A 13,154-nucleotide genomic window follows, 5' to 3' on the forward strand; every position below is an offset into this window, starting at 1 on the left:
ACATAGAAAGGATATTTTCTTCGTTTACCTTGTGGCATTCTCTCTCTGAATATTTGCTAATTACCCAAGTCTTAAACTCCTAAACACAATAAGAAACATGTAGTAGGTGAATATAAAAAAATATTAAAACTTGCTCGTTTCTAAAATTCTCACATTTGTCTTAAACAACTTTCATCAAGACTAGTAACCCATTCCTGAGTGCGTCATAAGTAGCTGTAATTTTTAACAAAGCTTATCTAAGCCAAAACAAAGCAATTAACCTAAAACTTAAAAAACTGCTTCCTTAAAAAATTAAAGATTTTCATAAAAAGAATTTTGTTTCTATAATGCAATTATTATCCAATTAATTTGAAAATACATTATAATCAAAACTGTTTACAAAAATGTTCAAAATGTTCTCCTTCAGCAACCCAGTATCATCTGATTTGTTCAATATTGACAACTTATTTTGTGTAGCCAGAAATTAGAAATTTAAGTAAACTAAAAAAAAAGTTATTTTCTCTTCGGAAAACGGTGGAGCTTAAGATGGAACTGTTGATAAAAAATGTATAAACAGAGACAGAGCAAAACACAATTAATAGCTCCACAGGAACTGATTAATTGATTGATTGGGAAAAACGACACTGCAGAAATGCCTTGGGACGGCGTGTCGAACAAAAGAAAAGAAAAAGTGGATAATAAAGAAGATGAGAATCAATCCATCAAAAGGAAATCATTGTAGCAATGCAAATTTTTCGAATCCTCAATTTCCAATTTCGCCTCCTAATTAACCCTCTATTTTCTTTTAAGCCTATTTGTAAAAACCAATTTTCTTTCCGATAAAAGACAGCACTACTTAATGCCACCACTTTATAGGTAGAGGATCCGAATGACAGAACGCACTTTACTAGATTGCATCAATGCGTGGCAGAACCGCAAAACTCTATAAACTTCACTCTAACCCCTTTTAAACAATGAATCGACTTTTATATGGAACGTGTCACCCTAGTCCGGCAATTTATCTGTTTACCAACATCTTCGATGCACTTCTTCACGCATAAATCTCTCATTTTGAGCCCCCGTTTTGCATTAACACAACCTCTCCAAAAATTACCCTAATCTTGTTTAAATACGAGCGTCGCGATTTTAAGGTGACTGCGTCTCGAATTGAAATTCAGATTCATGGAAATGGGTTTGTTTTTTATCGATTTTAATTAAGTCGGAATTTTTACATCGGAAAGGTGTAGACAAAGGGTGAAAACAATGAAATAAGCATCGACCAATCACCAGAGAAGTGTGTGATAGGGGCTCATCACGTTGTTTGCTTCCGGTGCGGTAAACAACACATCGCAGAGGTGGAGACGTCTGGTCGGGCTCCCACGCGATTTCCTCGACGACAAACACACTCCCCGAGAGGGGTGACACCTGCACACATGATTCATAAGCCGATTCTGACAAGATATTCTTAGACGGAGACATCTATACCGGAAACACCAAATTTATAGCCACCAGTTTAGAGTGAATCATTGTCTTCGATTGCTGATTCTCCTTTTATATCTCACATCAGAGATGATGCTACAGCGATTATTTCAAAAATATTTTGAACAACAGGGAGAAAACCCTGTCTCTGAACTTAAATTTTTAGTAATGAAAATTAGTATAAAATTTCTTAAACCATTATTTTTTGACTTCAGGTATATTAAAGAAACGTTATAAAAGTCCCTGAAAAATAGCCATTACTATTAAACTACTAAAACAACAGTTTTATGTAAAACTGTTATTTCAGCTTCAACACTCACAGTTATTACAACGCCTTATAAAAATATCGACTTTATTATTAAAATACAAATACGATTTTTGCTTTTTTTTAGTTGCTATAAAACAAAAAAAAATACAATGTACAAAAAAAAGAAAATTCCTACAATAAATTAATAACTTAGCATCGCTACAACAAAAATAATTGTACGACCCTAGAGGGTCAAAAATACTTTTATCCACAATCATTCTATAAAGAGACTTTATTCCACACTTTAGATGCGTATAAAGTACCACTTTATCCACTAGTGGAATAAAGTAACTTTATTCCACTGTTAGTAACCAGCGCACCGCGTAACAGCTTACTACGTTTAACCGAAAGCACATATGGCGTGACGTTTAAATGTCAGTTTAATTTTTAATTAAGTTTGGTGTAATTTGGGCCTCTCATTGTGAATAAAACGTTATATTGCAGTCGTGTGTTAGTCGCGTTTTATCCACTTAAGAAAATTAACCGAATTGACGTTCTCGCGGTTAAACATTCTTGCGTGGATAAAACGTTATCTAACACACTCTTACAATAAATAACTATTAAAACTTCACTTGTAAATAATAAATATTTGTAGTTTTAATAATTATGTTGTATCTTCTAGCGCCGGCCGAACAATAGCCGGTTTTTGTTGATTTTGTTTTAGACATCTAATCACAATAAAAAAACAACAAAATACAAGAAACCGAGCACATGGAGAAGTTGTGTATTTAATTATCTGTGCGAGTGTCTCATATATCCGTGTAATTGGGCGCACAGGTCCGACAAACGAGCGCCTAATTTTACACAAAGCCTCTCAAACGGCGTCGTTTCGACTAATACACTGACATCACCGATTTATTCAAGAACGAACAACATTTGCTCCAATTTTGTGCAGTTTTTCCTTAACAGAAACCACATCGGTTCTTTTGGATCGAGATTGTTGTTGTAAATAAGTGATTTAGGGGCTGAAGAGTAGACTTGTTTGCTCTTCTGCTTCGATGCATTTAAATGCGTGTATCTGCATATCATCAGTGTAAGGCACTTAATACTTGTTTGTTTTAAATTTAGAAAACAAACATAATTTAAAGTTGCAACATACTCAAACTAGAGGTGGATAGACCAATTTCCTTGAGTAAAATTGTTGTTCAAGTCGCACAAACAATCATATTTTGGTGGATAAACGAGACAATTTTAAAAATAGTAACGAGTAGTAGCAAAGGGAAGGAAATAACATTTCAACATTGTCGCTGACAGGCAAACGAAAATACGGGGTTTTTAAAGAGTAATTAGCTACGAATTTTGTTAGGCAGGTATAAATTAAAGTGTAACGGCCTATTCATTATGTTATCATAAATTGTACTTGATTTTATTTCATGTTTAATGTATTGTATTTGTTTTATTCCTATAGGTGGTTAACAGTTAATGTTTAAATGAGTGTTGTGCGAAAACACAATCCTACAATAAAATGTTAAAATTTTCAATCGGGACAACAATTGAATCCGCTCCTAATTTTGTTTTAGAAACAATGTCGAAGTAAAGCTTGAATCTATTTCAGTAGTATAAACACATGTCAGGCCTGAACATTAGTAAAAAAACATAAAAGAAACAATCACATCAAAAATAAAACCAACAAACATGAACACGCCACCAACTTAATTTATGTTTCGGTCAATCGTCAGCAATCGAACAACCCTCCCTTTTTTATTACACAAACATGTATTTTATGATCAGTAATTCCCAAAACATGTCCTTCAATTTCACAATAACAGTGTTTTTCCTTTTGCTATAGACTTTTTAATTGAAGATTGATTATGATGAAGTAAGATAGGTTTTTTCCTTGCTCTCGCCTCCCATTACTGTTATTAATAGTAGAAGATAGGTGATGATCGCGGAGAAACCACTAATTAAAATTAATGAGGGCGCTGTTGTTATTATCCAATGTACGGTTCTGGCTGAACAAATGTTTTCGTGGCAGCTTCGACTAATTGATCTGTGTTCAAATCATCCCTGTGTACCCGGCCTCATAATGCACACACGCTTGCGGTCGCTTGACAAGCAGCCTAAGACAAAGGGCTTGTTTGCAAGCAGGATTGCATATGGGATCGAAGAACAAATTAAAGTAAGGTACTGTACTAATTTGCAAGTACAGCAGTGAGAAAAAAACTAAAATAAATATTTTGATTATTGGTGCTAGCGTACAAAACGGTTAGATATTAAATTAAAGAATTACTATTACAGAAATAACAAAAGTATAATTCCATCGATTAATTTTTGCTTTTCCTTGCTTTATATTTGTTATATGGGTAATACTAAAACACTTACACTTAACTTTAAACAATTGTTTATTTTATCGTTAAACGGTTAAATAAATAACAGAAATAAAGTTCCTAATTATATTTTAAAACAATACAAAAAATTGATAATAAAAAAATTAAACAACTATTTACAATTATTAATAAACAGGTAAAGCCGAAAATAGAAGTGCTAAAACCATACTTGTATTTGTGAATTTTCTTGGGATATACAGGCATGTTTTTACATTTTAGTCACTTGAATTTACTTATAAGATACGTTTATCCTTAAAATATTAGGAATACAATTTTAAAGTGTTAAAACATAATCAATAATTGAAGACCTTGGTGCAAGAACCGGACAAGTCCATTTTTCACAAAAAATAAACAAAATATGGCATCTCTTACAAATATACGTTAGCCATCTTTTGGTGCCAGAATCAGATAAATCTGTGGCATATTTGTGAAGATATAATGACAAAAGACGTGCCTGATGGTCAAAGTTGGCTCAAGCAAATGCGAATAATTTCTAATTAATAATAATTTGAATTATTAGCGTAAAAATCATTGAGTAATAAATGACAAAAAGTAAACTATTGCAAAAGTTTGGTGCAAAAATACGTTCCACTAGTTTATCAGGTGTATTACCATACTATTTTTCTAGGTTTATCTGCCAAAAATCTTTATGAAAATGACACACTTAATGAAGAGTATGAAATCGATTTTTGTTTAATTTAAGGAAAAACACTGTAACAACTAATGTAATAATAAATAAATTGAGTTAAATATTCATCGTTCTTTAATATTTTGGTGCAAGACACAGACAAGTCCAAGTTTTCAAATAATTTTAAAAATATGTCGTTGACGCATTTAGCGTATATTACATAAAACTAGTCAAATAATTCACTTAACTTGTTTTCAGATAAAGAAAAATTCCATTTTCCCAAAATTTTAAAAAGTGGACTTGCTCGGTTCTTGCACGAGTCTTCAATTACAAATGGTGGAGGCGCCGGGTCAATTTTTTTGTATATAATTATAAATAATAATTGCATGTAAATACAAGTAAAAACTAAAACATTTACTAAAAAGCATTTAAGTTTCAATATGTTGAACACTATATTATTTAGTCTTTCATATTTTATGAATACTGCTTAATAATGCTTAAGATTTTTACTAAAAAACCTCTTAAGTCATAACTTCATTATTTTTAAAGATATGACAATATTTTTTAAAACAAAGTTGCACACTTTATTTTCATCTAATTATATTGACCGAGCGTCTATTCCAAAAAATTGCTTACAATAAATTCTTTAACTTTGAACAAAAAGAAGTATTGTCATATCTTTACAAATAATGAAGTTAAGGCTTGGATCGTTTTTTTTATAATATAGCTTGTATAATAGAACACAAAAAACATTCAAAATGTAGTGGCATGTATTAAAATTATAATTTAAATGCAATACTATATACAGGGTATCCCAGGCACGTTTGAATATTGGAAATTAATATGGGAAATGAATTTTAATTTTTTCCGGCTGCAGGAGTAACAAAAATCAAAATCAAAATTAATGGAGCTTGTAGTGCTCCCAAAAGAGCTATCTTATTGACATTTTTGTCGATTCTCTAATTACCTCCATTTGGGCAAAAAAATTTTGCCGGATTAGCGTTACTAAAAACGAACTATCAAGTCAAAGCAAGGGCTTTTAACTGACAAATTCTCTATTAACAACAATGACTTGGTATGTATTCAGTTTAACAAAATTTGCCGTTTCCGCTAACTAAATTTAGGATTACATAATCAGAATGGCCAAAAAATAACCCAAAATTTAATCTTTAAAGAGCTATAAGTAAAAAAAGGCTCAAACAATTTTTGTCTTGGAAACTTTTAACTCAGTTGGATGTCCTTTATCACCACCCACGAAATGGTCCGAGACTTTTGAAACACCCTGTAGAACTGAAATAGAATCGGCACATTACTATAGTAATTCTGAATAAGAGTATATTTTCAAAATAATCTCTGTGAAAAAATTCATTTACACATAACATTCAACTAAGTATAATTATGTTGATACAGAAGTCTTTTTCCAAGTAACAGTTGATTTATAACAATTCATAACTTATGTCATTATTAGAACAACTGTTGAATATTTAAAGAGTTTAGTTATACTTGTGGATTTTCTGCAAAGCTTGATGCTTGCCTGTGAAATTATGTGACAGACACTCCAATTTAGGCTAAGATACTCGTACTCATATTTTTGGGAAAATTTTGTATAAGGAACCGTACCTACTCGTTTATAAAGCTCATAAACTATTAAACCTAATACCATAACTCTTATCTTTTTCGTTCCTCCCCAAAAAAACTAAATAAAAATTCTGAACTAATAGAAGCAGTAGTGGCGTTGCGGTGAGGTAAAGCGCTCAAATATTTACAGAGTGTGACCGCGCCTGTTAAACCACTTAAACTCTTCGCAAACCGACCATCAAATAATTCATATTGAAATTTATTTAATACACTTATCGTCTGGCGCATATCTAAGAGGAACCTCCAGGTCATTCACATTATTCACGATGTTTAGCTTCAGTTTTTAATCCTCCCTCGGTTCTCCCCATATTGCATATCGGTGTTATTTGTTCGAATCGCTTGAAAAATGTCGCAAATACCTGCTATCGTTTCAATAAAAGCGAGCGCAAATGAAGTACCAAGAATTCCGATAAAATTAATAAAGTTAATCAGTTGGGCGTCAACAGAAAAAAACTACAACGAGCCAAGAAAGAACATCGACGCGTGCTTGAATCTTGTTTGGCCGAATCGTTCGTACAAAATGTGTAAACTAGAAATAACTTTAAATAAGTCCAACGAAGTTAAATAAAACTACAAATTGAGATGAATGTTGCTGTTTTGCTCACGTGTTGGATGTTTTGATAAAAAGCAAAACTGCTTCCAACTTTTGTCTATTTGAATTGGAAATTACCCACCGATTTTGTTGCTTTTTAGGCTCTGATTGCCTTTAATTAAGCTCCTTTAGTAAAAAACACCTTAATTTAAAACTTATATACAACTCTATTCGATGTTTTCTGGAAATACGTCTTTCAGTAAAGTTAAAACTTAAGAAACACAACACAGAAGTTGATATTTAGCTTCATATTATTAATATTAATGTTTTTACTCCTTGGTCGAAACGTTAAGTTTTGGTTTTCTCTTATCGCGGCGATTTAAAGTTAGATGTAAATTTAAAATGAGACAATTTATTAGCGGAAGCGAGCAAAATCAAAGCAATAAAACGGTGGAAAAGCGTTCAAGGCGTAGATTGTGTATCCACAGATTAAGACGAGATTATCGCCATTATTCTGAGTTAGTTCAGGATACAAACGGGCGGATTACTTATATCTGAAATTTATCAATTGACTAAGCCCGATTCTTTGAAAAATGGTCAAAACAAAACAAACCAGAGTAGTTATTAAACTTGTTTCCAAAACAAAAGTACAAGGAAACGCAGAGAAAAATTCCGACAGAAAATTAAAAACTGTTGTATACAGTATCTCTCGTTTAAAAGATTACAAAAATTCATTTTAAATCAAAAACAGAAAGTTCCTGCTTAAATTAAGCAAAAATGCCTTTGCACATCTAATTAAACACCTACCTGTTAAATATTTTTTTTTTAATGTTTTTAATAAAGAAGCGATAAATACTACCAAATGTGTACAAAGAAAAAATACTTAGTGTTTGATAATGATTTTTTTAGTAAAAAGTCTATAACAAATGAACAACAACAAAAAATAAAATATTTAATATTGTCTGATCATTATTACTTCCTATGGATTATTTAGAAAGAAAACAACTACAACAAGAGAACAAAAAGTGAGCAGTTTTCAATCAATACACTATTATTAGTACTTTTGTAAAAGTCATTTTAGTTTACCCCAATCTTTTTACAAGTTTTTTTTTCAACTTAGAAGCATAAAATTATAACTTTATTAAATATTTAACAAGCAAATATTTGATTGCTTCTTGTATTATAATAGTAACAGTAAATATACGTTATAAGGAATAAAAATGATTGTTTATGTGGCAAAGCTGAACGTTTATTTTGCCGTATAGTGAGCCAAATAATTCAGCTGAACCTCATAAACTCACTTTTACTCCGAATAACATATACTATTTTATCCGCAAACATATGCAGATCGAGAGTAATAGGCAACACTATAATTAGCAAGTAGATCAACAAAATCATCGAGACACTTTGCAACTATCTATAATGAAATCATAACAACGCTTATAAACAAAAACATCATGCGTCAGTATTTGTGGTGAGATTTTTGAAAGTGTTTATTAATTTAACTAGTGCAGTTAGTAGCGCAAAATGTCGAATAGTTGTGACCTACAATGTACATACCTCTCCTGAAATTGTTGAAGCAGTGAAATAGACAAGAAAAAAACAACATTGGTGAATGTCAGTAAAGTACTGGTAAAAGTAAAAACGCTTATTAGACGCAAAAATAGTATTTCTACTTCACGGCTGAAAGGTAAAACTTTTACTTATGACATAAATGGGGTCACTTATTTTGTAACATTTGCGGATAAATAATTGGTATATTCGCTGGCGAAAGACCTAAAAATAGGTACGTCACCATTTTTTTGGAGATATAAGCAAGAAGCCATACAAAGCAACTTTTTGGTGCTCCCCTGTGCCCCGCTAACCTAAGTTAACTATTATAAAAATGGTGGATGCGCCGGGATATTATAATTGTAATCGCAGATGTATAACGAGTAAGTACGTTGTATGTGTAAACGACGAGTGATTGTGTAGTTACATAATCAAACATTTTCCATAATGATGATCACGCGAGGACAAAAAGCAATCCTTCCCAGGCGAAGGGTTAAAACAGACATTTACGGCCATCTCCGAGTCTCTCTTTCTGCAAACTCATTCTGACTAGTTCATATAACTGTCAGCAGAGAGCGACATCGCTTCATCATGGTCAGTGTGATGAATGATACGGTCAGTAGGAAGGCGCCAATGTCGCGTCACTCACTCGACTTGCACAAGTAATTTTCATTTTCTCCGCCAATCCGATTAAAAACAAAACTGCAAAGCCAAGTTAAAAACTCCCCGAAACAAAAACGAACATCACGCTTCTTCTCTAAATTACTCTTTATTTATCTAAGTACGTGCCTGGAACAGGTCGCATTGGAACCCCATAAAATCCCGAGTACAAGTTTTAATGTTCCTTCCAGTTGTTTGACTCCAAGGAATCCCCCTTAAAGTACATCATTTATAATCGGAATATACGAGATAGGTGCAATATAAAATGATCATTTTATTTCCTTATTAAGTCCGACGTTCCCTCGAGTTCGAAAAGAGATCGAAGTCGTTTTTTTATCATAGTTAATGTCCCAGTGTGGTCTTTTAAATTCGAACATTAAACTCTTCGGACCGAATGGAACTTACTGGACCACAACATCGGCACTGAAACATTAATTTTTGCTCCGCCCAAAGGGGTGATACAAATTATTTCGATTTGGGATCGAGAGTTTTCAGCCGTGGTGTGCCGCCGGCTTAATTAATTTGGAAATCAATAACAACAACGCACTGTTGCACACATTTTTCCTAAAAAGGACTAACATGATGCCAGCAAAACATCAATAACGTCAAGCTCGACTTATTACTACTACAACAAATTATAAAACCAACCAAAAATAAAAACATTGTATTTTCTAGTGTCCTATAGTAAGTAGTATTATGCCAGACATTTGCCGCACAAAAAATTGCCGAAGTCGCTCAGCGACCCTTAAAAAATCCCATCAATTTTCCCAATCGCTCTCTAAATGCATAAAATTGTGTGGAATAAATCAACTTTGTATTCATAAAGCAGACAACAATCAGACAAATAAATACATTCCTGGTGTTCTGCCTTATTCTGGTAACTTCTTCGCAACAAAAAAATGATTTATCGGTCGGCGTCTGGCGTAGTAGACACACCAGGTTTATTCTTGGCCAAAATATCACGTTGTCATTAGCAAGATTGATGTTTCCTCGTATTAGTTCCGATCAAATCGAAACCCTCCACTCGTCCGCATGCAAACATGTCTAATTCGCTGTGAAGACAAGCCGTCCGTGCAAAACTGCACCAAGTCGATGTTTATCTTCTTTATGGCTCCTGTTTCCTGCTTGTTAGAGTCCAGAGTTGAGGATTGTTTGACCAAAGCACCCCCACAAAACATCCTCTCGAGTTCCAGGTGAATCTCCGGAAGTGGTTAATCCATTATGTATGTTGCTGAAAGCATCGGGATTTTGTATGGAAATCATTCCGTAACTTATGAATAGGCGGATAGGGCGCAAGTTTACTTACTTCTTGCTACGGCATTAAAGATGGATGGCTGAATCGGAGGATTCCAAAAGCCACCTATCGACTGTCCGCCCCCTTTAATAGTTTATTGAAACGCGAAGACTTGGGGTCAGATTTTATGGAAAGAACAGATTTATGAAAAGCGCGATTTACACACAAAAAAATCGCTACCTATTGTTGCAAAAATCAACTCTATAGAAACAGCAAAACTGACAAAAATTTGACTATCCTAAATGGATAAATATCACATTTTAAGAAACCCTTCTTCTAGATTGGTTTTAGATGGAACACAAACGATTGTTGAAGCACGCCAACTTAACAAATTTGACGCTCAGCTATGGAAACTGGAACATGTAGATCGTGGAAAATTTTTCATCCACAATAAAGCTGATAAAGGGTGAGAACTTGCTGGTCTTAACAGTGCCAGTAGCGCAAATTTAGAAAAGTTTTAGACATAGAACGTGAAAGTAAAAAAGGGGCCAACATCCTACTATGTAAAAAAGAAAACGGAAACAATAACCAAAATTGGTACATAAATTCTGACGGTTCTATCGTTTGTGCTAACGGTGATAATTTAGCAATTGATGTTTCAACGGACGGAAAGCTAAAACTTCAACCAAAATCAGGGTATGAAAATCAAAAATTTGAATTTTGCAACAAAGTTGATTTGTAGTGTTACTTTACACCTAAGAATTAAAGTAGATGTTTAAACTAAGTTCGTTTCAATAAACATCACGATCACTATTGTACGATCGTGTTCAAGTGTAAAGACCATAATAATAAAATCTCAACATTTACAATCATAAATCCTATGAAGTTTTAATTATAGGAATTCCAGCAGTAGATTAATCTATACTTAGATTAATAGAATCGATAGAATTTTATTAATAATTCCTCCAGTTTGAGTACCTTATTTTCTTATTACTTTATTACCTCAAACATAGGTAAAATTTTGTCGTTTTGAAGTAGACACATACAATTTAATATGTTAGGTACAAGTACATACATAAATACTATCAAAACGAGGATAAAAATATTAAAATTTTGATTTCATAGATGAGAAAAAGGTTAAAATTTTAAAGAATTCCAAAAAAATTCTGCATTTATGATTACGCCTATAGCTAGAACTGGTATTAACAGAATTTATACCTATAAAAAATCAATTAAGTATGATGCATAATTTTAAAAATCAAAAAAACTGTTGGTTTAATAGTGTTCCAATTGTAGAATATTACAGGATGTTATATTATTATTTTTTAAATGTAAGTACACTTTTTCAAATATAATTTTTGATGCAATAAACCCCACTGATTATTTATATTTAATTTGTTTACAAAGTAATAAGAAATTGACCAACAGTTTGGCGTCGCAATACCACCTCAACCTTTAACAAATTCTGCAAGTCACTGCTTTACATGTATTCTACTACCTAATTATAGAATTTTGTTCGGAAATAAATCTATTAAAGCCCCACAACAATTGTTGCACGTCCACAATCAATAAAACCTTCATCAGAACCTAGGTTATCATTACAAGAGCATCAACTTGAGATAATTTTTAAATCTGGCAATCAGTAAGAAAATGACCTCACAAGACGCGACACAATTTCCATTCAATAAAAGTCTTTAATTTTTTACTCTCCACGTCTCCACTAAACAAGTTCTACAAATAAGCACAAAATGCCTGACCTGCTGGAGTTAGTGGAATTTGAAGGTTAGAACAGCTGATCAATTACCATTACTTGTTATTTGATTTATTTGTAAAAATTACATAATGTTTTTATCATTTTTCCGGAAAAAAGCAGATAGTCCACGCAAAGAAGTCAAGGAACTGAGTCAAGATGATAGTGAATTGAAGTACACAGTTTATGGTAAGCGTTTGAGGCTGATTTTTGTAAAAATTAAAACATTGTGCTTGTTTTAGACTTGATTCGGACTATCAAGGACCCAGAAAAGCCCAACACTTTGGAAGAATTAAATGTAGTGTATGAGGAAGGGGTTGAGGTAATTTGTTTCAATATTTTTGTAAATGGCTGAATTTGTGTGATTTGAGGTTAAGGAGCGTACTTCTGGAAATGTTAGTGTTGTAAGGGTTGAATTTAATCCTACTGTGCCCCACTGTTCTTTAGCAACATTAATTGGATTGTGTATTAGGATAAAATTGGAAAGGTGTATTCCTTATAGGATTAAATTAGATATTTATATCAAGGCGGGGGCTCACACAACTGAACATGAAAGTAGGTCAGTTTTACAGGTGTTTCATCAATAAGTCTTTGTTTTAGTCAATAAACAAATTAATGATAAAGAGAGAATAGCAGCCGCTATGGAAAATCCAAATTTAAAAGAAATGGTAGAAAACTGTATTGTTGAAGAAGACTGAACTTTGTATCCAGATATTTAAGCCAAAATATTATTTACTATTTAGAATTACGTCTTTTATCATAAACTTTTGAAATAAAAAAGTTTTTTTTTTCAAAAAAAGTGCAAATTCTAAACCAAATTCAAGTTTTTCGATTTAAAATTGAATTCAAAATATCGCTAGAAACAGAAACGTAAATTTCGATACACTTGTCTTTGATGCGCACTTGGTTTAATTCTGTTGTCCCTTTTAGTGTTCTGGAGAATTTCCCAAAATGTTTCCTGGTTTCGTGTCTCACCAGTCAAAAACACGCTGACGCAGCATTTTACAAATTTTTCAACACTCGTATTCTATTTTTGAAGCACGGTCTCATCGCTGTTTTGTCATTAATA

The 13,154-nt window shown here is 32.7% G+C and overlaps 2 protein-coding genes across 3 annotated transcripts; both read left to right on the forward strand.

The window, feature by feature from the left end:
* The first annotated feature begins 10,456 nt into the window (after positions 1 to 10,456).
* On the forward strand, positions 10,457 to 11,259 carry LOC123011311. The gene is made up of 2 exons (XM_044408684.1): positions 10,457 to 10,801; positions 10,846 to 11,259. Exons 1-2 carry the CDS (start codon positions 10,638 to 10,640, stop codon positions 11,075 to 11,077), a joined length of 396 nt encoding a protein of 131 aa, XP_044264619.1. The 5' UTR covers positions 10,457 to 10,637; the 3' UTR covers positions 11,078 to 11,259.
* A 444-nt stretch (positions 11,260 to 11,703) lies between these two features.
* LOC123010586 (MIP18 family protein galla-1) lies at positions 11,704 to 12,900 on the forward strand. Of its 2 annotated transcripts, none has more exons than XM_044407598.1 (5): positions 11,704 to 12,117; positions 12,206 to 12,274; positions 12,328 to 12,407; positions 12,457 to 12,640; positions 12,686 to 12,900. In XM_044407598.1, exons 1-5 carry the CDS (start codon positions 12,084 to 12,086, stop codon positions 12,781 to 12,783), a joined length of 465 nt encoding a protein of 154 aa, XP_044263533.1. In that variant the 5' UTR covers positions 11,704 to 12,083; the 3' UTR covers positions 12,784 to 12,900. The 2 variants fall into 2 exon arrangements, with proteins under 2 accessions (XP_044263533.1, XP_044263534.1); XM_044407599.1 differs by having other exon boundaries at positions 11,712 to 12,117; positions 12,209 to 12,274; positions 12,686 to 12,899.
* Positions 12,901 to 13,154: the final 254 nt, after the last annotated feature.

The sequence above is a fragment of the Tribolium madens genome, unplaced genomic scaffold, assembly GCF_015345945.1.
Source record: "Tribolium madens isolate multiple individuals breed KSU strain unplaced genomic scaffold, Tmad_KSU_1.1 Scaffold_91;HRSCAF=231;Tcas5.2_LG7, whole genome shotgun sequence".
Lineage (NCBI taxonomy): Eukaryota > Metazoa > Arthropoda > Insecta > Coleoptera > Tenebrionidae > Tribolium > Tribolium madens.

Excerpts from the sequence above, each read along its gene's own strand:
- LOC123010586 (XM_044407598.1), top strand. The coding sequence starts at position 12,084 with ATGCCTGACCTGCTGGAGTTAGTGGAATTTGAAG. Across the intron at positions 12,275-12,327 it reads ATTGAAGTACACAGTTTATG|ACTTGATTCGGACTATCAAG; the intron begins GTAAGCGTTTGA and ends TGCTTGTTTTAG. Across the intron at positions 12,641-12,685 it reads TCACACAACTGAACATGAAA|TCAATAAACAAATTAATGAT; the intron begins GTAGGTCAGTTT and ends TCTTTGTTTTAG.
- LOC123011311 (XM_044408684.1), top strand. The coding sequence starts at position 10,638 with ATGGATAAATATCACATTTTAAGAAACCCTTCTTCTAGATTGGTTTTA. Across the intron at positions 10,802-10,845 it reads CACAATAAAGCTGATAAAGG|AAAAGTTTTAGACATAGAAC; the intron begins GTGAGAACTTGC and ends GCGCAAATTTAG.